The 25775-nt window shown below is 45.6% G+C and overlaps 1 protein-coding gene across 1 annotated transcript; it reads left to right on the forward strand.

Annotated features, from left to right (window-relative positions):
• The first annotated feature begins 1500 nt into the window (after window positions 1–1500).
• Window positions 1501–19806, forward strand: ZNHIT3 (zinc finger HIT-type containing 3). Its single transcript, XM_044278693.1, has 5 exons — window positions 1501–1625; window positions 7373–7404; window positions 11062–11133; window positions 13653–13715; window positions 19470–19806. Exons 1-5 carry the CDS (start codon window positions 1555–1557, stop codon window positions 19661–19663), a joined length of 432 nt encoding a protein of 143 aa, XP_044134628.1. The 5' UTR covers window positions 1501–1554; the 3' UTR covers window positions 19664–19806.
• Window positions 19807–25775: the final 5969 nt, after the last annotated feature.

Raw genomic sequence — 25775 nt, forward strand, 5'->3', positions numbered from 1 at the left:
GGTGTCCACGATCTTGGAGTCCAGATCACAATTTTTTATTTTCCTACGGCCCCCAGTTTAGTGACTGCGCACACGTCGGGCCCTCATCAGGTAAACCGAGCACTTCTCTAAGCGATGAAACATGGCTGCGGGGTGACAGGCCCAAAAAAAGGCTTCATACCAATCTGGAGCCACTCCATGCTACGGGCCACCCCAACAGACACTCTACAGAACGTCTCTACCCTCCAACCCACAGTCCCATGTAAATAACATCACCAACCTCTCTCCAGCCCTTCTATCATACAGTCCCATGTAAATAACTACTCTCCTCAGCCTCTCCAACGTACAGTCCCATGTAAATAACATCACCACCCTCTCTCTCTGGGCCTTCTATCATACAGTCCCATGTAAATACCATCACCCCCTCTCTCTCTGGGCCTTCTATCATACAGTCCCATGTAAATAACCACTCTCCTCAGCCCCTCCAACGTACAGTCCTATGTAAATAACATCACCCCCCTCTCTCTCAGGGCCTTCTATCATACAGTCCCATGTAAATAACATCACCCCCTTTCTCTCTGGGCCTTCTAGCATACAGTCCCATGTAAATAACATCACCCCCTTTCTCTCTGGGCCTTCTAGCATACAGTCCCATGTAAATTACCACTCACCTCAGCCCCTCTAATTTACAATCCCATGTAAATAACATCACCCCTTCTTTCCAGCCCTTTTATCACACAGTCCCATGTAAATAACCACTCTTCTCAGCCCCTCCAACGTACAGTCCCATGTAAATAACATCACCCCCTCTCTCTCCGACCCTTCTATCATACGTCTGTGAAGGTTCTCATTTATCCAGGTCATGGTATATCTGTAAAGAATAAATCAAGAAATCTACAGTAAGTTCAGTTGCCTTGATTTATTCTTTACACTTCTATCATACAGTCCCATGTAAATAACCACTCTCCTCAGCCCCTCCAACGTACAGTCCCATGTAAAAAACATCAACCCCTCTCTCCGGCCCTTCTATCATACAGTCCTATGTAAATAACATCACCCCCTCTCTCCGGCCCTTATATCATACAGTCCCACGTAAATAACCACTCTCCTCAGCTCCTCCAACGTACAGTCCCATGTAAATACCATCACCCCTCTCTCTCTCTGGGCCTTCTATCATACAGTCCCATGTAAATACCATCACCCCCTCTCTCTCTGGGCCTTCTATCATTCAGTCCCATGTAAATAACCACTCTCCTCAGCCTCTCCATGTAAATAACACTTTTCCCCCTTTCAATCCATCCAAAGCAGCTCCATGTAAACAGCTCTCCTCTCTCCTCAGCCCCTCCAATGTACAGTCCCATGAAAACAACCTCTGCTCCCCTGCCTCGTACTGCAGCACAGTCACAGCCGCCGCCTCCACTGACATCCCCCGCCCCCTCCACTGACAGCGCGACCTGCTTACTCTGCAATAGGAGGGGCCACGCCCATTAGACGTTGAGACCCCGCCTCTTCCCGTGACATCACACATACCAGGAGCAACTACATTCTAGCCACTTCCGTCAACAAGACAACAACATGGTGCGGCCGTGCTGCACGTGCTCCGCGGAGAGCGCCCGATACCGGTGTCCGCGCTGCCGGCTCCAGTAGTAAGTGCCGCTCCTGCTGTCCGCTCCTTCTCGTCCTCCTCTCCTGCTGTCCGCTCCTTCTCGTCCTCCTCTCCTGCTGTCCGCTCCTTCTCCTCCTCCTGCTGTCCGCTCCTTCTCGTCCTCCTCTCCTGCTGTCCGCTCCTTCTCGTCCTCCTCTCCTGCTGTCCGCTCCTTCTCCTCCTCCTCTCCTGCTGTCCGCTCCTTCTCCTCCTGCTGTCCGCTCCTTCTCTGTCCTATACCTCCAGTTAGGAGATGAGAGCAGAGCCCCGGTCAGTGTGAGCCGAGGAGGGAGGCTTCCTGCCGGTCATGTCCCCTCAGTGAGGTGTGTGGATGTGTGCACAGAGATGGATACTTATACCTCCATATACACACAATGATACATGTACACACACGTACATGGACTGGCTATATAAGTATATATCTGTAGGAGTGTATGATATATATATATATATATATATATATATATATATATATATATATATATATATATTAGCTATTAAGCCTGTTGTGCTCTAGAACCCCCTGCCCTCGCTGCCTCCAGCCTGTTCCCTGGGTTCGGGGTGTAATGCTAGTTTCTTTCCGCGGTGGGACATCCTGCTGGAAGGGTCGGACAGTGCCTGACCCCGCCGGGGCCCATTGGTTATACTGGGACGCGGCGGGGATCCGGCAGCAGTACTGGGATTTGTCCAGCCGAATCCTGGCGCTAAGGCCAGAAACGGGCTGGATCTCCCCTGAGTCCCATTACAGTCAGCAGGGCCTGGCGGTGCTCCGGCCTATTCCGGCTATGCTGGATACGATGTCTGACAGGATGTTCCTCTGCCGGAAGAATTAACTGCTAGTGTTAAACTAGAAAATGGTGGCCCCGGGGGCGGATTGGCCACAGACCTTACAGGGAAGTTTCCCGGTTGGCCGATGCCCAGGGGGCCGCCTGAGCCCTCCTCACAGCCGGCCAGTGGCAGTTTTTGGGGATGTGTTTTGTGCTGCTGGCGGCAGTATTCTGTGATGGGCCGTATAATGGTACTGCTGGTCCTGCCTTCCATCAATTTGGACCCAACTCCAAAATGGCGCCACTCTTAGTATTTTTGCCAAGGGCCACTTTAAGTTCCCGATTTCCCCCCCCCCCCCCCCAGGGGGCCCCAAAGCAAGTTTTTAAACAGTGAAGACTGCCCCTGCTCACCATACGACCCCACCACTTACTCCATCATGTGACAGATACGGAAATAAAATGGTCACCAGTACTGTTGAGCGAACTTGTGTTTTAAGTTCGGCGTCTAAAGTTCGGGTCATCGAAGTATCCCGTTATGGATTCCGCTACCGTGGACCATAACTGAATTTAGAATCCACAACGGGACACTTCGATAACCTGAACTCGAACTTTAGACGCCGAACTTAAAACACAAGTTTGCTCAACACTGGTCACCAGTGCTAGACGGGAGTAGGAGGCGGCGAGGGGTTACTGCCCTCTGTGGTAATTAGACTACTGTATGTGTGTGGGCCTCGCCTGCCCGGACACACAAGGCGATCATTACTGGCAGGTGAGGCCCCAGCCCCGTCCAGCGCTGCTCTGCCCCTGTATACCCATTAGTTGGCTGGAAAACTCTTGTTGGTCATTCATGTTTAATGAAACTGCCCGGTACATGTTGGGGCCGGGTGCCATTAGTACTAGGTGGCCTCTCCCATTGCTGTCACTCTTGCATGGCATCGGTCATACAGATGCAGGAATTCCTCCTGCTTGGCGCACAAAGGATCCATCACCCCATCCGGCCTCAGACATGCTCGATGGGGGAGAGATCTGGTGGTTGAGTTGTCCAGAAGAGCTGCTGGAGACCCTGAAGAGCACGTGGTGTAGAGCGGGCCATGTGTGGCCATATCTTGTCAGAACACCACGTCTCCTGACTGAGTTAAAAAGCGAGCAGGACTGGTTCCACAGTGTCCTAGACATACTGAAGGCTGGAACAGCCATGGTGGCCCACACCGTGACACCAGGTATTGGTCCAACGTGTCTCCGCATGATGGCATTAGACACTCCTCGGCCATCCTGAAAACTCTGATGCTGCCATCAATAGTACCAAGGCAGAACCTGCTTTCATCACTGAACACTATTATTTGCCATTCGTGCCTCCAGTGCAGGCGCTCACGGCGAGCGTGATTGTGGTCCCGCTTCAAGTATACGTTTTCTTGATCCGGGCGGTGATTGCAGGGGCTGCTGCAAAACCAATATGCAATGCGGTGGCTATCCTTTCAGATACAGCAGCTCTTCTTACCGTATATGGCGATCTTGGCGTGCATGTGTCTGTATTGACCATCCAGGACCCACGGTTAGGAGATCAGACGTAAGAGCTCTACATGAGCCGTCAGATGACGGGATTCAAATAAAACAAAGTAGCAGCTTGCAAACAGACTGATTTTAACCCTGTATTTCAGAAACTGCTGGAAATTTGTAATAAAGCCTAACTGAAAAAAATATTTTTAGCCCAAAATGAGCAAAATAAGATCATTAAATAAAGTGCCCATAAAATAAAAAGTTTTTAATATATTTTAAAAAAATAAATAAATTCACCCCCTTTCTTCATTTTACAATAAAAAATAAACCGCTAAAACCAAACTAAAGATAATCTGTGTAACCGCGTACGAAAATGTCCGAACGATTTAAATCTCTCTTATGATGATCTAACTGTAAAAGAAAATCAAAATGGCCAAATGAACATTTTTGGTTGCTTTTTTATTTTTTATATATAAGAAATGATCAAAAATGTATACCTACCCCCAAAATTCTATGAATAAAACTACAATTCATCCTGCAACAATCGGGCCCTTACATGGCTTTATAGATAGAAATATAAAAAGATTACAATGTCAGAATATGGATTTTTTTTTTTAAGCATTAAAACATAAAAACTTAAAAAATTGGGCATTGCTGTCATTGTACTCAGACGGAGAATTAAATTACCGTGTCGGCGTTGCTGTGTAGGGATCACTGTAAAAACCAAGCCCATGTCAGAATTGCGTTATGGCTCTTAGAAGGCGAGGAATGAGGCTAGGGCTACACGGTGATTGGTCGCGGCCAGGATCGTAGAGGTGATCCCATAAAAGTTAATGGGATCGCTGCCTCAGGTGTTGGAGTTCTTGCGACTCTCACAGCGAGCCCATTAACTTCTATGGGTCACCGCTACTCTACGATCAGTGTCGCTGCGTAGCCTCAAAGCGCGGTATATGGCTGCATCAGGAAGGGGTTAAACTGTAAATTGGAAGCTGTGCTGTGATTGGTTGTTGCTTTTGTTTTGGACAGTTTTGATAATTCTGCTAAATACAGTTTACAGAGCAGATAAGCTTATATAATGGACCTTTTAAAAAAAATAAAAATAATAAAAACTCTTAAAAAAAAATAAAAATCTGCACAGTCCAGTTTACGTGTAAAACAGCACATTTATCAGAATACTTCATGCAGGCTGAGAAGCTGTTAGCGCTATGTACGCCTGCTCCAACCTGTCAGTGATTGACAACTCCAGCCAATCAGATCACGGAGTCTCGCCTTTTCACGCCTCGGCAGTTAGTGCTCCGACCTGCCAGTGATTTTGTGCATCGGGCACGTGGTGCGAGTCCGTGGCTTCCCTTTTTATTAGTGTTGCGTGAATCAAAATCAAACGTTTTGACTTAGATCTGAATTTCAGGAAAAAGTCTGTTCGCCGCAAATCTGAATTTCCTCGTGTTTCGTGGTAACAAATCAATTTTTCCTGAAATGGTGGTTGAGAAAAAAACAAACAGAAAAACATACTCCCCTCATCCATCACAGTGCGAAGAGGCCGCCGCGCCCATCTTGTTTGAAGAAAATGCGCCAATTGTCGGGCTCATTGACGTATGATGTCATCACGCTGTGCGGACACGGTGACATCATCAGCAATGACGTCACTGCGCCTGCCCAGCGCGTTGACGTGGTGACATCATCAAGTCAGCGCACACCCCAATTGGCGTGTTTTTTTTCTTCAATCCAGATGGCTGCGACAGCCTCTCCGCGATCAAATGGATGAACGCCCTCACAGGCTGAATGTGACTCTCGAATGCCGCGATCAGCGTTGAACGCGACATCTGGGGGGCTAAATGATGGGGGGTGGGGCAGCGCAATCACCGATCCATACAATGGAATTCGAATTGCGACTAAGTAATTCATAACAAATCAAATTTCTTCTCGAAGTTCAGCGAAGCAGCGAATTGTATTTCTCAAAATTTTGCTCTTCTCTGCCATTTTAGGCCCCTTTCAGACGAGCGGGTGTCACGATGCACAGACTCGGAGCGCAGCGCCCGGCCTGACCTTCCAGCACTGCCTGGTTCCCATAGCATTATATTGTTTTATGATGCTATGTGACTTTTAGAGGGCTGTAATAGGGGTGGGCGATATGGCCTAAAATCTATATTGCGATATAACTTTAAGCATGTGCGATATGCGATATATTGTTTTCTATATTTGAGGGGGGGGGGGGTTTAAACTTACTTTTTTTACTTTTTATTTAATAACTATTAGCCTCCTTAAGGGCTAGAACCCTTGTCATATTCACCCTAATAGAGCTCTGTTAGGGTGAATAGGACATCACGCTCTCCCTGCTGCCCGGTGCTTTGTGTACGCAACAGCAGGGAGCTGACCATGGCAGCCAGCCTCTCATGTGCCCCCCAGCCTCTCCCTCTTATCAGCCCCCTCCCCAGTATTAATCATTGGTGGCAGTGGGCAGTTCCGATCGGAGTCCCAGCAGTGTAATGCTGGGGCTCCGATCGGTTACCATGGCAGCCAGGAGTCGCGCTACTCAAGTCCTGGCTGCCATGGTATGTTAGTGAGCAGCATTATACTCGCGTGCGCCGTGGCTGCCGGGTGCTCCTTCTTCTCACAGGTCTGTGCGGCACATTGCTAATGCTATAAGCATTAGCAATGCGCCGCACAGACAAAAGGAGGAGCGACCGGCGGCCGCGGCGCACGTGAGTACAATGCTGCTCACTAACATACCATGGCAGCCAGGACTTGAGTAGCGTGACTCCTGGCTGCCATGGTAACCGATCGGAGCCCCAGCATTACACTGCTGGAACTCCGATCGGAACTGCCCACTGCCAGACATCGTTGCTGACATCATTGTGAAGGCCTTCGCTGTGCTGGACTCCGCCTCCATCTATCGTGGTGACACGGGCGGTCTTGCTCTGTAATATCTCGGTGAACGTCCCGCCACCATCTCCATGTCGCGGTCGGCTGGTGGGTGGAGCTGATTGGGAAGGAGCCACATGAGAGAACTGCCCCGCAGCGTGCAGTCATAGGGGCCGGGATATGGCTGGCACATTCATTGGTGGCGCAGTGGCCACAGTCCCTCCCCTCCTCCTCCTCTGTTCTCATTGGTGGTCAGCGGCAGCCGCGCACAGTGGGGAGGGAGGGTCTCTCGCCTTCTCCACTGTGCCGGCTCAGAAGAACATGGTGCGCGCCGAAAGCGCAATCATATCGCGGTCCGCCTATATCGCCCACCCCTAGGCTGTAATGTATTGGATAACACTGACATAATGCTGTCAGTGTTATCCAGTACATTCTAGAACTGAAAGGGTTACATAACATCATAAATCAATATAATGCTATGCAACCCCGGCAGTGCTGGGAGGTCAGGCCGGGAGCTGCAGCGCGACACCCGCTCGTCTGAAAGGGGCCTTATGTATTAGTAAGACGAGATCCTGTTTTATAAACTGTCTAATTATTCTGCTTCATTCTCTTTTCTTTTCAGTTGTTCAGTCGGCTGCTGTAAGAAACATAAAGGTAATCTTATATATATACACATACAACCGGAAAATGAAAAAAGAACCTATGGAAAACTTAAAAAGGCTATCCAGTAATTTGATTTTAATGGCCTTATCCTCAGGATATGTCATCAATATCTGATCAGTGGGGGGTCCACCTCCGGGGATGTTTGAACAGGCCATTGTGCTCTGTGAGTGTTTGGGCCTCTTCCTAGGCTCGGGACGTTGCGGTACATCAGTCACGTGGCCTACATGCAGCTTATTCCCATTCGGGCTGCGATACCAAGCGCATCTATACAGTGTTCGGCCCTGTGCTTGGTGAGCTGTGAAGACTGCGCTCCAGTGAGTGCAGCAACCTCTTCGAGCAGCGGTGTTGGCAGTCGGGGCCCCTCCGATTGGATATTGATCACCTATCCCGAGGATGCGCCATCGGTATCAAATTCCAGGATAACCCCTTTTATGCAACTTGAGATGTGACTGACAGTGTATAAACTGCTAGTGGTACTTGGTCAATGATCACACAACCAAGGTGGGTGCCCTCTTTATTCTGCATCAGGGTCCCATTAATATGGCGTGGCATCTCCCCTTGGTGTGATACAGGCTGCCACGCTGGCTCGGTAACGGTCATATGCTAGATATCCTCCTGTCAATCCAAGCCACGGTGCATGGGAGATCCGTCACCTCGTCCCGTCCCAGACCCTCTCGATCGGGGGGGGAGATCTGTTGATGGAGCTGACCTTGAGACGATGAGGAGCACGGGCAGTGTATGAACGGGCATTATCTTGTTGGAATGTCAGGTCTCCTAGTCAATACAGGCAGTAGAACTGGTTCCACAATGTCCTAGGCATACTGAAGGCAGGTCAATGTCCACGGATACCAGATGGGAACAGCCATGGTAGCTAATGGTGCCCCACACCACCATGCTCCATGTATTAAGGCGGTAGGCGTTCTATCCTGTGAACTCTGACGTTGTGTTAGCAGAAACTAATGTCACCAAACATTTGCAGAAACGCAAGTCTGACAACCATTTTATGGAGAGGTAGGTCATAAAAATGCTGTTTAAGTCCAAATATTTAAAAATCTCTCCAGTGCCACTAAATGTAATGAAGTAAAGAAGCTATCTATACATGTCAGTTACACTCTTGCTGCTTCCAGTGCTGCAGCTGTGGTCCTCCACGCAGGAATCTGTCCCGTACATCTGACGAGACTCCTCCATCAAATGCCTTGCCTCGGCAGTCTCGTGCCGTATACCTTTCAGAGCAATCATGTGAGGTGTATGGTACTTCACCACTGTGGTCATCTAAGGTCGTGCAGTCACGATGAGCGCAGGTTTTTTATTTTTATTTTTTGCTTTAATTGTACTATATTTAGTGGCATTGGGGATTTTTTGAAAGAACTTGGATATCCCATTTAAGTTACTCAAATGCAGTGGCTTTACACAGTATTTGTCCTCCAGGATCAGGTGTAACATAGTTTATAAAGCTGAAATAAAGACATTTGTCCATCCAGTTCGGCCTGTCATCCTGCAAGTTAATCCAGAGGAAGGCAAAAAACCCTGTGAGGTAGAAGCCAATTTTCCTCACTTTAGAGGAAAAAAATTCCTTCCCGACTCCAATCAGACATCAGAATAACTCCCTGGATCAACGACCCGTCTCTAGTAGCTATAGCCTGTAATATTATTACACCGCAGAAATACATCCAGGCTCCTCTTGAATTCCTTTATTGTACTCACCATCACCACCTCCTCAGGCAGAGAGCTCCATAGTCTCACTGCTCTTACCGTAAAGAATCCTCTTCTATGTTTGTGTACAAACCTTCTTTCCTCCAGACGCAGAGGATGTCCCCTCGTCACAGTCACAGTCCTGGGGATAAATAGATGATGGGAGAGATCTCTGTACTGACCCCTGATATATTTATACATAGTAATTAGATCTCCTCTCAGTCGTCTTTTTTCTAAAGTAAATAACCCTAATTTTGATAATCTTTCAGGGTACTGTAGTCACCCCATTGCAGGTATTACTTTAGTGGCCCTCCTCTGGACCCTCTCCAGCTCTGCTATGTCTGCCTTGTTTACAGGAGCCCAGAACTGTACACAGTCCTCCATGTGTGGTCTGACTAGCGATTTGTAAAGTGGTAGGACTATGTTCTCATCACGGGCATCTATGCCCCTTCTGATGCAACCCATTATCTTGTTGGCCTTGGCAGCAGCTGCCCGACACTGGTTTTTGCAGCTTAGTTTGCTGTTCACTAAAATTACTAGATCCTTTTCCATGTCAGTGTTACCCAGTGTTTTACCATTTAGTATGTACGGGTGACTTGCATTATTCCTTCCCATGTGCATCACTTTACATTTATCAGTGTTAAACTTTATCTGCCACTTATCTGCCCAAGCCTCCAATCTATCCAGACCCCTTTGTAGTAGTATACTGTCCTCTGTAGTATATATACAGTATACTGTCCTCTGTAGTATATATACAGTATACTGTCCTCTGTAGTATATATACAATATACTGTTCTCTTTAGTGTAAATTACTTTACACAGTTTAGTGTCATCTGCAAAAATCGATACTTTACTGTGCAAGCCTTCTACAAGATCATTAATAAATATATTGAAGAGAATAGGGCCCAATACTGACCCCTGAGGTACCCCACTAGTGGCAGTGACCCAATCTGAGTGTGTACCGTTAATAACCACCCTCTGTTTTCTATCACTCAGCCAGTTACTTACCCACATACAGACGTTTTCTCCCAGTCCGAGCATTCTCATTTTATATACTAACCTTTTATGTGGTGCAGTGTCAAATGCTTTGGAGAAGTCCAGATACACAACATCCATTGATTCGCCGCTGTCAAGTCTAGAACTTACCTCCTCATAGAAACTGATTAAATTTGTTTGACATGACCGATCCCTCACAAAGCCATGCTGATATGGCGTTATTTGCTTATTTTCATTTAAGTACTCCAAGATAGCATCTCTTAGAAAACCTTCAAACAGTTTGCCCACAACAGATGTTAAACTTACCGGCCTATAGTTTCCAGGCTCTGTTTTTGGACCTTTTTAGAATATTGGCACCACATTTGCTATGCGCCAATCCTGTGGGACATTCCCTGTCGGTATAGAGTCTGCAAATATCAGAAATATGGGTCTGGCTATGACATTACTTAATTCCCTTAGGATGTGAGGTGTATGCCATCTGGTCCCAGCGATTTGTCTATTTTTTAATCTTTTTAAGTCGCCGCTGTACTTCTTTCTGGGTCAGACAGGGCACTTTTAATAGGTAATTTACTTTTATCTTCTGCATCTCAGTTTTTCTTCAGTGAATACAGTGGAGAAAAAAATATTTAATAGCTTTGCTTTCTCCTCATTGCTCACTGCAACTCCCTCATCATTACTCTGTATAGGGCCGACACCTTCAGATTTATACTTTTTACCCTTCGTCTTTGCTTGAACTGTATTGTATGTTTATTTCCAAGGATGTACCCACGTCCTATCTTGTGAGATCGGGAATGCCTCTGCCAGGATCAGATTTCATCCTTGTACAGAGACTTACAGTAATACAAAATGTACAAGAAGCATCTTGAAACAACCATCTAGATGGAAGTATTGTTCTGTGAGTAGGGCAGAAACGCCGTCGTGGGGCGCCTCTAACAATGAGCTTTTTTTTGTGTATTAAAGAAACATGTCTTCCAAAAGAAGAAAAAGAAGCCCACAGTTCATCAAGTTTTCCCGATGTGATGTCAACAAGAGGTACCAATAATCATTCATGTGTTTTTTTCATTATAGGCTATGACATAATTTAAAGAGGTTTCCCAGGGTTTAGACTCGGGATAGGCCATTTCTAGCTGATCGGCGGATGTTCAGCACCCCCTCAGCTGGTCTGTGTAGCTCTGTCAACGGAAATCAAGGAAACATCTGAATGGCTAAATGTCTGTGATGGGCATTACCGCTGATCAGACATTGCCCCCGGCACCCAACGGTCTACAGTGCCCAGTCTGCTCCAGACCAAGTTCCATATTTAAAGTGAAAAAGAGCACCATACGTACACCACACTTGTCATTAGGAGGTTAAATAGGCGATTGTCCCGTAACATCCCCCACTATAGTAGATGGAGAGAAATTCACTTTGCACGAATAAAGGTCCATTTGTTGTTCTTTGAAAATAAGGGCTTTTATCACACTGCACAATTTTGGGCCAGTTATTGGGAACAAGCATCCATAAAAACACTTGTTCCTGATAATTGACCCATATGCAAATCCTCGTTCATCGACTGATGGGCATCCTTCACCAGGATGTGTAATCAGGGATGTGCTGGCGATAATGAACAGAACGAGCGAGGAACGGCTGCAGTAGCAATCCTTTCTCCCACGGTTAAAGTTTGTACCGGCTTGTTTAATTAGGCCGGTGCAAACGTGGGTCAATGGAGGTGTTCATTCCATCGACACTTGCCGGAGATTGAGCCGTGGAACATCACCTTAAGAGTTGTTTCACACGAGCGGATGCCGTGCGTGACATCCGCTGCGTGAATGACAGCCAAGACCCGATGCGGACAGAAGAAGCACGGAGCAGTAACATGACTGATAATGCTCCGCGCCTCTCTGTGATCTCTTTACTACGAAATCACAGTCAGATAAAGTTGTCATTGTGATTTCATAGTAAAGAGATCACAGCGAGGCGCGGAGCATTATCAGTCATGTTACTGCTCCGTGCTTCTGCTGTCCGCATCGGGTCTTGGCTGTCATTCACGGAGCAGATGTCACGCACGGCATCCACTCGTGTGAAACAGCCCTAAGAGGAATACACGCTTGGGTGTAGGGCTGCAGAAAAAGATTTTTTACGATTTAATTGAATAATCTAATAATAAAAAAATAATTAATAGACTGTTTTCTTTTATAAAAACTCATCAGACCCCCTGCCGTCAGTCCCCAACACCCTTCGTTCCCCCCTGTGCGATGAGCCCCAGTGCATCAGTTCCCCCAGTGCCATCGGCTCCACTATCCCCCAGTGCCTTCAGCTCCTCCATGACATCCATTGCCATGTCCCCACTCCCCCAGTGCCATCTGCTCCTCCATGCAATCCATTGGCAGCTGTCCCCCTTCAGTGCTATGTCCCCAGCGCCAGTGAAATAAAATACTTACCTTTCCTGTAGGGGCGCCGGTCCACAGCTCCTTCCTCTTCTCCGCGCACTGCACTGGATCCTGACGTCACACAGCGTTGGGTAATAGTGCGCGATTACGTGCACTATGACCTGACGATGTGTCAGGATCCAGTGCAGCGCGGTACGGGCCGGCGGTTGACCACGGAGCGGTAAGTAATAGCAAACGCGTCGCTCTTGCTCCGTGGTCACATGGCACAAAGGAATCCTGATTTGAATCCATGATTTTTGTGGTGTCTAATTACTCTATTCAATCGAGTAATCGATTCAGCCCTACTTGGGTGTTACATCTCACACTTTGTACTGGCCAAGAGTTCAATCCTTACAGCTCTGACCACATGGTCCTGCACGCAAAACAAAGTGTCATTGACTTTCTCCAGAAACGAACCCTTTGTGACATAGTTGGGGGAGTGTTTCCAACGCAGATTTCGTTTTGTAGGGGTTGTGCAAGAATGGAGATGTTTTGGCAAACCCCCTCCACTTGACCAGACCTCTGTAAAGGGAAGCTTACTTACTTTCCTGCTTCCTGGCCTGTGATGCCTGACTGGGCTTCCTTGGTGAAAACATCCGGTTTGATGCCACCTGCAGCCAATCACTGCCCGCAGTGGTGAATGGGTCCCCATGTGTCATGTGACCATTTGTCATGACACAAGGGGAGCCAGTCACTGCCACAGGCGGCGTCATACCAGATGTTTTAGGAGAGGGAGCCTGGAGGAGAAGCAGCCCCTTAGGAAACGGGTAAGTAAGCTTCCCCAAATGGGGCGGTTTGCCAAAGACGTTCCTATTCTTCGCAGCTCAGACAGATGTGGTAATTGATGCGGTTTTGCCACGTATTTCACCATTTACCTGAAACCTGAGCAGATTTTTTTTTTTTTCCTGCTATATGTTGAAAATCGCACCAGTGTTTGTCGTACGGTTTTTCAGTGCAGCAGATTCCTCTGACGAGCAGTGACATCTGCAGGTAGCGGGTTTTTTACTTTTTAAACTGCACCTTTTTTGTGCTTTCCCGATCCCATAAGGTCATGACTTGCGCTGCTCTTCAGTTCTCCCGCTTAGACATGGTGCTATGTATTGTGTGTACGAGAGGCCTAACACATTTCGCCTCTTTTCCTAGGAGATTTACTTGGTGAAAATGATGAATCGGATGCCATTTCATTGCAAAAGCTCCTGCTGCTGGGTAATGTTTGTCATTGTCTTTTTCCTTGCTTTTCATTAGAAAACTACAGACGCTTTTATGTGGCAAATTACATTTGTGATGACATTTCTTACAAAACCCCTTCCTGTCAGTATATCGTACTGGCAGTATAATACACCGTACTGCATAAGCTGTACAGTGTATTATGGAACCGATCAGAAGATCACATGTCAGAATCCATTTCTGGGACCAATAAATTGTAAAAATAAAAGTTAAAGTTTTTTTACATAAAAAAAAAACAAACAAATCTCCATGTTAAAAAAAAAAAAAAAGAAAAAAATACTTTTTTCCATTGAATGAATGCAGAAATAAAAAAATTAAAACTCACATATTTGGTGACGCCTTATTTATAATGAGTAGAGATGAGCAAATTATTTGAAAATTCGATTCTGCTGCCTCATCAAACTTTACAAAAAAAATTGTTTTTGTGCTCAATTATCGCGCCACAAAGCGCATTTCTTTGTAAGCAGTGGGTGCAATGACGGGGAGTGGCGATTGCACTGCCCCCCGTCACTATACCCCTCAGATGTTGCATTCGTACATGACCGCAGCTAGGATTGTCACAATACCAAAATTTTTATTCTATTTCGATACCATAAAAAAGTATTGCGATAATACCATTCGATACCACGTGAACAAAATAAAACAGCACAAAAGCTACATGCATTCCTTATTTTATGGAACGTCTGGCCCATAATAGAACAGTCCTATCCTATTGAATCGCGCTGTTTTGATATTTTTTTTCTGTTACGGCATTCACCGCAGAGGAAATATTTTTTAAGGGGCTAGAACCCTTGTCCTATTCACCCTAATGGAGATCTATGGTGGTATCTAAAGGGGTTAATTGCCGCGGATCGCATGCCCTGTTATTGAGGTCTGTAATACCGCTGCGGCCACGCGCTGACTCCTATACTTGAATTAATGTGTTAATTACATTCATTGGTGGCGCAGTGACCACAGCCCCTCCCCTCCTCCTCTCTGCAATCTCCCCATTGGTGGCAGCGGCAGGCGCGTCGCAGTGGGGAGTGAGGGACTCCCTCCTTCTCATCTGTGCTAGTGAAGAGGACCTGGCGCGCGGAGAGCGGCGCATGCCATGTTCTCTAACAGATACTAGGCTGTGCAGCCTTAGTATCCTTAAATAGTAAGAACCAGTATCGTATTGATTGGGTATCAATACTTCGATACCCAGTGCAACCATAATCGCAGCATCTGATACAAATAACACATTGTAAAATAAATTTAAAAAAACATACCCGATTAATTTGCTCCCGACAGGCCGGCAGCCGCCATCTTGCTTGATGATCTGGCTTGAAATCGCGCACGGGATTTCGGCCAAGATCTTCAAGCAAATTGGCGGCAGCCGGCCTGTCGTGAGCAAATGGATCAGGTAAGTGTTATTTTTTATTATTTTTCTATTTTTTATTTTTTTTTATACACTGTTTCAGGTTAAATCTATTCCCTACCACGAAGCATGAGGAAATTTGGCTGCGCAGTGAATCGAACTTAGCCTGAAATTCAGATTGAAGTCCGCTTCGTGGACTTCGATTTGCTCATCTTTAATAACGACCCGCTCTACACAGCTATCTTGGTGTCTTAGTATGGCAGCTGTAAAAAAAAAAAAAAAAAAAAAAAAAAAACTATCAGATTTGCTGTTTTTTGTGTATTTGCCACAAAAGATGGAATAAAAAGTTATCAAAAAGTGTCATGCACCTCAAAATGCAACCAATGAAAACTACACGTTGTCCCTCACTCCGCCCACTGGACTCTAAGCATAGAAAGGGCAGGGGTTTCAATCCATAGAACACAAGTTAAACTGGATTTTTCTGTCCACCACTCTGAGGTGGACACACATGCTCAGTTCCATCCTTTAACTGCCCCTGAACTGTGATAGTGAGAGATCTGCAGAAGGGACACGCCCCCTGAGCTGTCAGCTTGATATAAATCCAGCAGAGCAATGAATGAGGAGATCTCTGGATCCATGTGAGGTCCTGGGCAGCTTCTTGTTAGAGACTGTCAATTACTATATGATGTCTGATTTTCATTTTTTTAATTAAAAGCGAACCTGTTGCGTGAAACGTAGGCCACATGCACACGACAGTGAAAAAAAAAAAGTCAGTTAAAAACGGGCACACTGGCCATTTTGCATCAGTGTGTGTATCCATTTACTGTCCGTGTGTCCGTTTTTAATGTCCGTTTGCTTGGCAGTTATTTCTAGACCCACCCTTCTGAGAACACCCACAGGATGGTTGACCCCCAGCTAAAACAATGTCCCCCATAGTGTTGAATAATTTTTTTTTTTACTGCCTCCAGCTTTCATAATGTCCCCCATGTAGGCCCCCTGGTAAAATAATGGCCCACCGCAGTTTTTTTAATTTTTTTGTTGATTTTACAAAAAAAAAACTCACTTTATCCATTTGCTCGCGCTGCAGCCGACTCTTCTTTCTTCACTGAACAGGACCTGCGATGTGCACGATGACGTCACTGAGCACTCCTACGTGGTAATGTCGCCACGCATATTGCATGTCCTTTCAATCAGCTGTTAAAACGGTCCCATTGATTTCAATGGGATCCGTCTGGCCGTGGAAACTGCCAAAAATAGGACATGTCCTATTTTTGGGCAGACGCTATTCACTGGCTGTTAAAAGAACGCCCATGTGAATAGCCTCATAGACTTTCATTGGTGCTAAAAATGGCCATGCTGTCACACGGCCATTCACTTTCCTGTGCATGAGGCCTTAGTTTGAGCTGCAGGCAGGATGTTATAGAGCAGGAGGAGCTGAGCAGATTGATATAGGTTTAAAAGAAAAGATTCAGTTTAACTTGCGTTAAAAGGGGTTGGCCACCGTATCAGTACTTTACACAACATTGTTGGAGGCAGGGTAAAAAAGAGATTCCAAATATACTTTATTTAAAAATTATCTGTCTGGTAATCTTTTTATAGTAAGCCACGCCCCCTGAGCCGCGCTCTGCCGCGCAGCCAAATCGTCCATGGCTGCACGCGAGATAGAGGAGCTTTAGAGAGAGCTCGTCCATGGCTTTATTGTAACTGCACATGCGCTGCTTTTCCTAATCTGCCTAAGAGCAGCGCATGCCTAATCGGCCCCTGCCACTTGCGCGCTCCCTGTTCGTACAAATAGCTTATTCCTGTCAGATTTCGGATCAGCCAGGGATCTCGGCTTACCGACCCGGGACCAATGAGGGCGGTCCCGGGCCGGCGATCGCTCTGATTGGCTAGTCTGTACAGACTAGTCAATCACACAATCCTAATGCCGGCTGAAAGGTTCTGATCCCCATTGTCCGTGACTGTGGAGATCAGAACCTTCTAAAATGTGTATATATAATATTTCCCCCAGCCCCCATTGTGCCCCCCTAATTTCAGGATTGTGCCCCGATCTGTTTCAGGATGGCCGAGCGGTTAGCAGAGTGTCAGCTATAATATACAGCTGTGCACTGCAGTGTATTGTGAACCATCAGACCCACTGGATCTTCAAGAAAAAGTGAAGAAAAAAATCTAATTTCTTCTTATAGCCATACATTTATAATTGATAAAAAAAATAATAATAATACACTACACATGTTTGGTATCATCGCATACGTAACCTGATCTATAAAACGATCACGTTACTTTCCTCGCACAGTGAATGCCATAAAAAAAAAAGAGAAAAACTATGATGTGATTTAAATTTTTCCCACCTCACTTCCCAAAAAAAGGTATTAAAAGTGATCAAAAAAGTTGTATGTACCCCAAAATAGTACCAATCAAACCGTCACCTCATCCCCAAAAAAATTAGCCCTTACACGAGACAATCGCCCAAAAAATGGAAAAAAGACACAAAAACATATTTTTTTTCCCCTCTAAAATGCTTTTATTGTGTAAAGCCAAAATAAATAAAAAAATAGACAAATTAGGTATCGCTGCATCCGTAACGACTTGATCTTTAAAAATATCACACACTCTTCCCCAAAAGTTAAATGGCTTAAAAAAAAATATTTAAAAGGCTGCCAAAACAACCAATTTTATTGGTCTGTTTGCCCAATAAAGTGTAATATTGAATGATCAAAAAATCATATGTACCCAAAATTTGGAGCAATGAAAATGTCAACTCTTCCCGCAAAAAAACGAGCCCCTGCACAAGACTATCAGCATAAAAATAGAAAAAAAATGTCTTTCGGAAAATGGAGACACAAAAACATGATTATATATATATATAAATTTTTTTAATGCTTTATTATGTATAACTGAAACAAACAAAGAAAGTAGACCTATTTGATATCATCGCGTCCATAACAACCTGCTCTATTAAAATGGCACATGATCTACCCTGTCAGATGAACACTGTAAAAAAAACATATAATAAAAACTGTGCCAGAACAGGGGGCGGGCCGGAGTTCAAGCGGCAGCACGGCAGCGCATGCCGTCGGAACTCTGGCCCGTCCCCATTATAGTCAATGGGGCCTGAGCGGTAGTCCGAGGGCACGCGTGCACTAGTGGCAGCACAGATCCGACAGGCTGTTCACCCGCCGGACTAGCCTGCGGGAGGTCCTTGCCGCTAGTGTGAAACTAGCCTCAAACTGCTTTTTTTTTTTTTGTTTTTGTTTTTTTTAAAGTAGACCTATTCAGTATTGCTGCATTTGTAACGACCTGCTCTATAGAAATATCACATGGTCTAGTTCCAATTTTTTGGTCACCTTGACCCATAAAGAGTAATATTGAATGATCCAAAAACCATATATACCCAAAAATAGTACCAATAAAAACATCAAATCTTCCCGCCAAAAATGACCCCGTGCACAAGATGATTGGCAGAGAAAAAAAAAAAAAGAAAAAGTATAGCTTTCAGAAAATGGTGACATGATTTGTTTTCTTTGGCCGGGGATGTCATGTGACCGCTCCTCTGAAGAGGCTTGCTGTGATGCATGCTGGGATTTTTACTTTCACTTTGAAGCTGCTCCGCCCATCAATGGGAGCATGCTGTGCTGAATACATTAGAACAATGATATGTACACAGTATGTCTCTCCTGATACAAATACCATGTGGCTTTAGTTATTATCTGGGACCCTTTATTTTATTTTTTATGCGTATGGTGGCCAACCCCTTTAACTAGAAGTCCAGGAGGCGGTCCTATCGGTGATTGACAGCCTTCCCTCTATGACTGTGTTGTCAATCACTGATAGGACCACCTCCTGGACTTAAAAGCCCAGAATGAGCATGGATATAAATGAGTCAATTTCAAGTTTTACCGAATCCTTTCCCCAAAAAACTATATTTGAATCTGCTCAGCTCCTCCTGCGCTATAACATCCTGCATGTAGGTTACTTTCATGGTGATTATGGGACAACCCCTTTAAGAACTGCTGCCAGTGTTATTCGCTTAGCCTGTCTTAACGTCATAGCTGCACGTTGTACATCCCCACACCTCGGGTAGTGATGGCTGCTCTGTCAGGTCTCTGTGCACACCATGTCTTTGGTGTAGATGATAAATGGTCGCACACGAAAACGCCTTTAAAGAGAACTGAAGCATTTGGTGAAGCCATGATGTGCGCCGGCTCTTGTCAGAGAGCGCTCTGCACGGTCGGGTTTCCTCCGAGTACGGATCCCATATACTTTCTGTGGATCCCTACTCCACATGCTGACAAGGTGGAACAGAGCCGATTGTACCCAGCGGTGCAGAACGTTCCTACAGGTGCTGCTGCCGCCAGATTGCGGTCAGTGTGTAATAGGTTTATATTTTACAGGAAAATCGGAAGAGCTGAAAGGTTTATTACTGAATACGCATCTGCGACAGCTGCTTGTGACACTGGACCAGACAGAGGGTAAAGGTCAAGAGCTGAAGACGTACATGCAGGAGCCGCTGTTTGTCGAGTTTGCCGATCGTTGTCTGTCTCTTGTGGAGGCAGAAGGAAAAGAGAACCTTTACCCCAAGTGCTGAAGTCATCTGCATTACTTGTATATCTTGTACATGTTTTTCTGACACTGTAACGACTTATATTTTTAATAAACTGAGCTCCAAATATAACAAAAATATATTAATTTAATGTTTGTAATTAGAAATAAATTAGGCTGTGAACACCGGGCTGGATTTTTTATTTTAACAGAAGTCAAACTTTAGCGCTAAAACATTCCATCTCATTATTTGCAAAATTTTAGGCTACTTTCACACTTGCGTTCGGTGCGGATCCGTCTGGTATCTGAACAGACGGATCCGCACCTATAATGCAAACGCTTGCATCCGTTCAGAACGGATCTGTCTGCATAACAGCTTTTTCAGATCTGAGTTTTCACGATGTGAAAACTCAGATCCGACAGTATATTCTAACACAGAGGCGTTCCCATAGTGATGGGGACGCTTCAAGTTAGAATATACTAATAACTGTGTACATGACTGCTGCCTGGCAGCATCCGATCTTTTACAGGGGGCTGTGATCAGCACAATTAACCCCTCAGCACAATTAACCCCTGGCTACCCTCCCCAGTATTAAATTCATTGGTGGCCAGTGCGGGCTCCCCTCTTCCCCCCACCTAATTAAAATCACCTCCCTCCCCCATCGTTGGTTGCAACAGAGAGTTCCGATCGGAGTCCCAGTTTAATCGCTGGGGCTCCGATCGGTTACCATGGCAGCCAGGATGCTACTTAGCAATTTTAGAAGCATTATGCTTACATGCGCTGTCTGTGGCCGGCCGGGCGCTCCTCCTACTGGTAAGTGACAGGTCTGTGCGGTGCGATGCCTATAGCACAGACCTTTCACTTACCAGTAGGAGGAGCAACCGGCCGGCCACAGACAGCGCAGGTAAGTATAACGCTTCTAAAATTATTAAGTAACCATGGCAGCCAGGACTGCAGTAGCGTCCTGGCTGCCATGGTAACCGATCGGAGTCCCAGCGATTAAACTGGGACTCCGATCGGAACGCTCCGCTGCCACCAATGATGGGGCAGGGGGGTGATTTTAATTAGGGGGGGGAAGAGGGGAGGCCGCACTGGCCACCAATGAATTGAATACAGGGGAGGGAGGCAGGGGGGCCGCACTGGCCACCAATGAATTTAATACAGGGGAGGGAGGCAGGGGGGCCGCACTGGCCACCAATGAATTTAATACAGGGGAGGGAGGCCGCACTGGCCACCAATGAATTTAATACAGGGGAGGGAGGCCGCACTGGCCACCAATGAATTTAATACAGGGGAGGGAGGCCGCACTGGCCACCAATGAATTTAATACAGGGGAGGGAGGCCGCACTGGCCACCAATGAATTTAATACAGGGGAGGGAGGCCGCACTGGCCACCAATGAATTTAATACAGGGGAGGGAGGGGTCTGACCCCTGCTGCACCTGAGGGGTTAATTGTGCGGATCACAGCCCCCTGCAAGAGATCAGGTGCTGCCAGGCAGCAGAGGGCAGTCATGTACACAGTTCTTTAGTATATTCTAACTTGAAGCGTCCCCATCACCATGGGAACGCCTCTGTGTAAGAATATACTGTCGGATCTGAGTTTTTACGATCCAACTCAAATCCGATGGTTTATTCTAACATAGAGGTGATGGGGACGCTTCAAGTTAAAATATACCATCGGATTGGAGAAAACTGATGGTATAAAAGGGACTCCTGACTTTACATTGAAAGTCAATGGGGGACGGATCCGTTTGCAATTGCACCATATTGTGTCAACGTCAAACGGATCCGTCCCCATTGAGTTGCATTGTAAGTCAGGACGGATCTGTTTGGCTCTGCACGGCCAGGTGGACACCAAAACGCTGCAAGCTGCGAAACGGAGCCATACTGATGCATTCTGAGTGGATCCGCATCCACTCAGAATGCATTGGGGCTGTACGGATCCGTTCGGGGCCGCTTGTGAGAGCCCACAAGCGGAACCCCAAACGCAAGTGTGAAAGTGGCCTTAGTAAAATTCATGCCAAACAGTAGCATAAACTGCTGGTTCTTTATCTAAAACCAGGAAAAAGAAAAATCATTCCAGCAAAATCTGTACCTCAAGCCAAAGAGCACTGCCTCCCTGCCCTGTGCCAAAATGCAATTTACGACCACGTATGCAGTATTGGCGTACCCAGATTTAAGAGGTCCTGACATTATCATATAACTAGCTGGCTGTGTAGGGCATGGTGAAGGTATGTTATAGCGCTTACTATGTTTACTATGCGACTGCTGTGCCCCCCGTTCTGCTTTCCCATCTGGTATGTAAAGGAGGAATAGACGCTAGCTTTTCTCGGGGGCGTCTCCTTCTGCCCAATCGCAGCGGATAGCGTCACAGCCAGGAGAGAAAAAAAGCTGGCGTCTCCGCCTCCCTGTACCGATGGTATTAATTTACATACCAGATGGGAAACCAGAACGGGGGAAGGCACAACAGGCGAATGGAGAGGCGTATAGGAAACATAGTAAGCGCTATAACATGCCATCAGTATACCCTACACAGCCAGCTAGTTATATGATAATGTCAGGATCAATAAAAGGTCCTCTTTAATCTGGGTACAGGGCAGGGAGGCAGTGCTCTTTGGCTTGAGGTGCAGATTTTGCTGGAATGATTTTCCTTTTTCATGTCACATTTTTAGAGCTGCTGATGCACCTGCGCAGTGGAAACCCCCTGCACTACTCAAGGCATTTCTCTAAATGTGCATCTCCGGTAAAATGATGCCATGGCTGAAACTACAAAGGTAAAAGCGAACACAATGCAACAGCAGTCTGCAAACATAGAATACATGGACTGATACTACATTCACTAGATAGAATGAAGATGAGGTACTTGGCAAATGTATTTTGACCCAAATCTTTTGTGCCCACCCACCACATCGACCTCATTCTGGATAGGAACCTACTCATTTTATATAATGAATATAGCATTCGTTCATAAATCCTTGTATGTTTGTAGAGTGCTGTTGTGTTTGCTTTTACTTCTGTCGGTGGAGCGTAGCGGAGCATTTACTTCATTTTACAGGATGTGCAGACTTTGTCCTCTAATGAACTAGCGATATAGAGGCTCACCTGTCTATAGGTAGAGGACTGGTGCTCTTGTCGTATTTGACTCACCCAGTCAAAAAGTTGAGTAGAAAATAAATGAATCTATTGGAACGACAGGCACTCACCATCTGTAACCACCCAGAGATATCTTAACAGTTGAGGTTTATTGACAATTTAAATTACATTAAGAACAGCGCATAAAAGAGGCTAAAATGCTTTCCAAACCAGTCACATACAGTACCATGTGTGGTGCATGGGCAGGAGACACCAGCTACCAGGACCAGGTGGATGGCTACTGACCACGCAGCCACACCACCCAAACAAATATCCACCTACGCAGTATAAACAGCTGGATTGGGTCGAGACTTCCTCGACCGCCAAAAAGCCGTTCAATATATCCTCCTATGTGGGAGGGTGCTAGTATTCATAAAATATGGCAATCTTTCTTTCCTTTATAATATGTAATTAAAAAGTCGAATAAAGCAATAAAACAAAATGCAGCCGATGGTCGTGTTTGGTCCTTCTGGACTATAACATATATTTGTATATCTCCCGGGATTAGTGTGTTCCACAAGACATCAGCTGCAAAACAACACTTGATGTCCACTTGTTAGTTAAGGGTTTATACCACGTTTGATTGTGTGTACACACTTCTGAATCGGGTATATAATCTATAATATCCGTAAGAGATTATCTCTTCCAAAGATGTCCGTACCGGCTGTGGGTTAGTTTGCCGTATCAGTTAGACAGTTGTTACTATCAAATATCACTTAATTGATGTTATGTCCGTTAGAGGTAATTGTCCCACTTCAAATCAAAATTGATACTAGCTGGTTGGTTAACCTTACTGTGTGCATAGGTATTGTTATCCAATGTCACGTAGTTAGTATTGTGTCCATTCTATCATCTTAATAACAGATGCTGTATCCCTTTAAGAAGTAATATGTATCAATCGGTAGCGCTGCTGCACTGTGGCGGTCGGTACCTTAGTATCTGTTACCTCATTACTGAAGACAGCTCTGACCATAATACCTCTACTCCCGGCTGCGTTGGACGTGATCTCCGAGGACAGTACCTGGCATCCCACGTGGTCCTGTGTGAGAGCACGGCGTCCCACGTGCGCCGACTTCAGGTTTCACAGTCCTGTAGTTAGTTGGGGAGGAGGATCAGATAATCAATAGAGCGCTTTTCCGGTCCTTTGATAGAGCACTATTTTAGAACACATACATGGATATTCAAAGTGGGTCTTGAGGACTATCGGCGCCATTTTGTTTTATTTTATTGCTTTATTTGACTTTTTAATTACATATTATAAAGGGAAGAAAGATTGCCATATTTTATGAATACTAGCAACCTCCCACATAGGAGGATATAGTGAACAGGTTTTTGGAGGTTGAGGAAGTGTGCGCCACTCAAAACCCACCAATCAGCTGTTTATACTGGGTAGGCGGATATTTGTTTGGGTGGTGTGGCTGTGACTGGTGTCTCCTGCCCATGTGCCACACAGGGTACTCTATGTGACTGGTTTGGAAAGCCTCTTTTATGCGCTCTTAGCTTTGTCTTTTGTTTTTGCAGTGTGCATTTAGAGTTGTGGCTGTCTCCATTTTGGTTGTGCACGCCTAACTAACCCATCCTTTCCACAGTCTGCTCCTCTTGTATTCACTTGAGGCCTGCTGGCATAGAGAAAGGTTTGTAATTGAGCAGACACGGTCTACATGTGGGGCCTGTCTACCCTGTTAAATGGCCAATAGCCAGAGTAAGGCATCATGGAGTAGGTTCCCATCCAGATTGAGATCACCTTGCCATGGTGGGTGGGCAAAAACGATTTTGATCAAAATATATTTAAGTACCTTGTATTAATTTTATGTTGTGGCTACAGTACTAGTCCATATATTCTGTGTGCCGAGTGCTGTTGCATCGTGTTCAGATTTATGACTTTATCGTTTTTTTGCAGCATTATGTGGAAAGCAGGAGTGATAAAATATGTTTTCATTTTTGTTCACAAATGCGTCGTTTATAGGACATATTTCAGACACAGAGCATGAAAGTGAAGAAAAGCACCTCAACATTTATTAAGTGATTTCTTCCAAGTTAAGAAATACTCTCCTCCTGTTTCCTGGACACTTGGCAGGGCCTAGAAATGAAGGAGCAGTCTAAGGCCTCATGCACACGAACGTATTTGCTTTCCGTGTCCGTTCAGTTTTTTTTTGCGGGCCGCATAGGGAACAATTCATTTCAATGGGTCCGCAAAAAAAAAAAAGAAAGTTACTCCATGTGCATTCAGTTTCCGTATGTCCGTATTTCCGTTCTGCAAAAAAAATAAATAGAACATGTCCTATTATTGTCCGCATTACGGACAAGTATAGGACTATTCTATTAGGGGCCAGCTGTTCCGCAAAATGAGGAATCCACACGGTCGTCATCCGTATTTTTTGTGGAGTCGTTTTTTGCAGACCGCAAAATACATACGGTTGTGTGCAATTCAGCATCAAGCATCATATGGGGTTGAATTTACAACCCCATCTGATGCTTGAAGAGGCCCTGAGCTCTCAGAACGATGGAAAAGCACCATAAGTGACCCCATTTTGGAAACTGCCTCTCAATCCATTTACCTAGGTGTGTGATTAGATTTCTGACCCTATAGCAGCATTTAGTGGAAAATAGGAGTCAATTTATAGGACATACTTTTCAGATGCAGAGCATGATTACCATGTTGGGCGAAGAGATCGGTTAGGTCCACCGTTAACTGGATCAATTCTTTTGAGAAAAATAATTTTAAAAATCCACGTTTAGACAGGCCTTTTGCCTGCACATAGATTCCTGCCGCAGCAGAAAATTCCAGGATTTGGGCTGTGTATAGCAGGTAGGGATAGCCGGTTGTCTTCAGACATTGTGTCATACAGAATTTGGACACTAATGTGGGTGAACGCAAAAATTATCCGCACTCATTTCCATATAGGTTTTCTATCCAAACGCACAAAAGACGCAATTGATAATTGTGGTGGGCTTTTCCCACAAATCTCACCCTTTCTTTGAGAAATGTTAACTCTGCATCTAAAAACTGCAATCGTTATTGAT

Source organism: Bufo gargarizans, chromosome 2 (assembly GCF_014858855.1).
Source record: "Bufo gargarizans isolate SCDJY-AF-19 chromosome 2, ASM1485885v1, whole genome shotgun sequence".
In the NCBI taxonomy this organism is placed as follows: domain Eukaryota; kingdom Metazoa; phylum Chordata; class Amphibia; order Anura; family Bufonidae; genus Bufo; species Bufo gargarizans.

What these genes read in the sequence shown, in the direction of transcription:
- ZNHIT3 (XM_044278693.1), top strand. Translation starts at nt 1,555, where the DNA reads ATGGTGCGGCCGTGCTGCACGTGCTCCGCGGAGAGCGCCCGATACCGG. An exon ending in CTGCTGTAAGAAACATAAAG is followed by an intron (nt 7,405 to 11,061) that starts GTAATCTTATAT and finishes TGTGTATTAAAG; the next exon opens with AAACATGTCTTCCAAAAGAA. An exon ending in CGATGTGATGTCAACAAGAG is followed by an intron (nt 11,134 to 13,652) that starts GTACCAATAATC and finishes CTCTTTTCCTAG; the next exon opens with GAGATTTACTTGGTGAAAAT.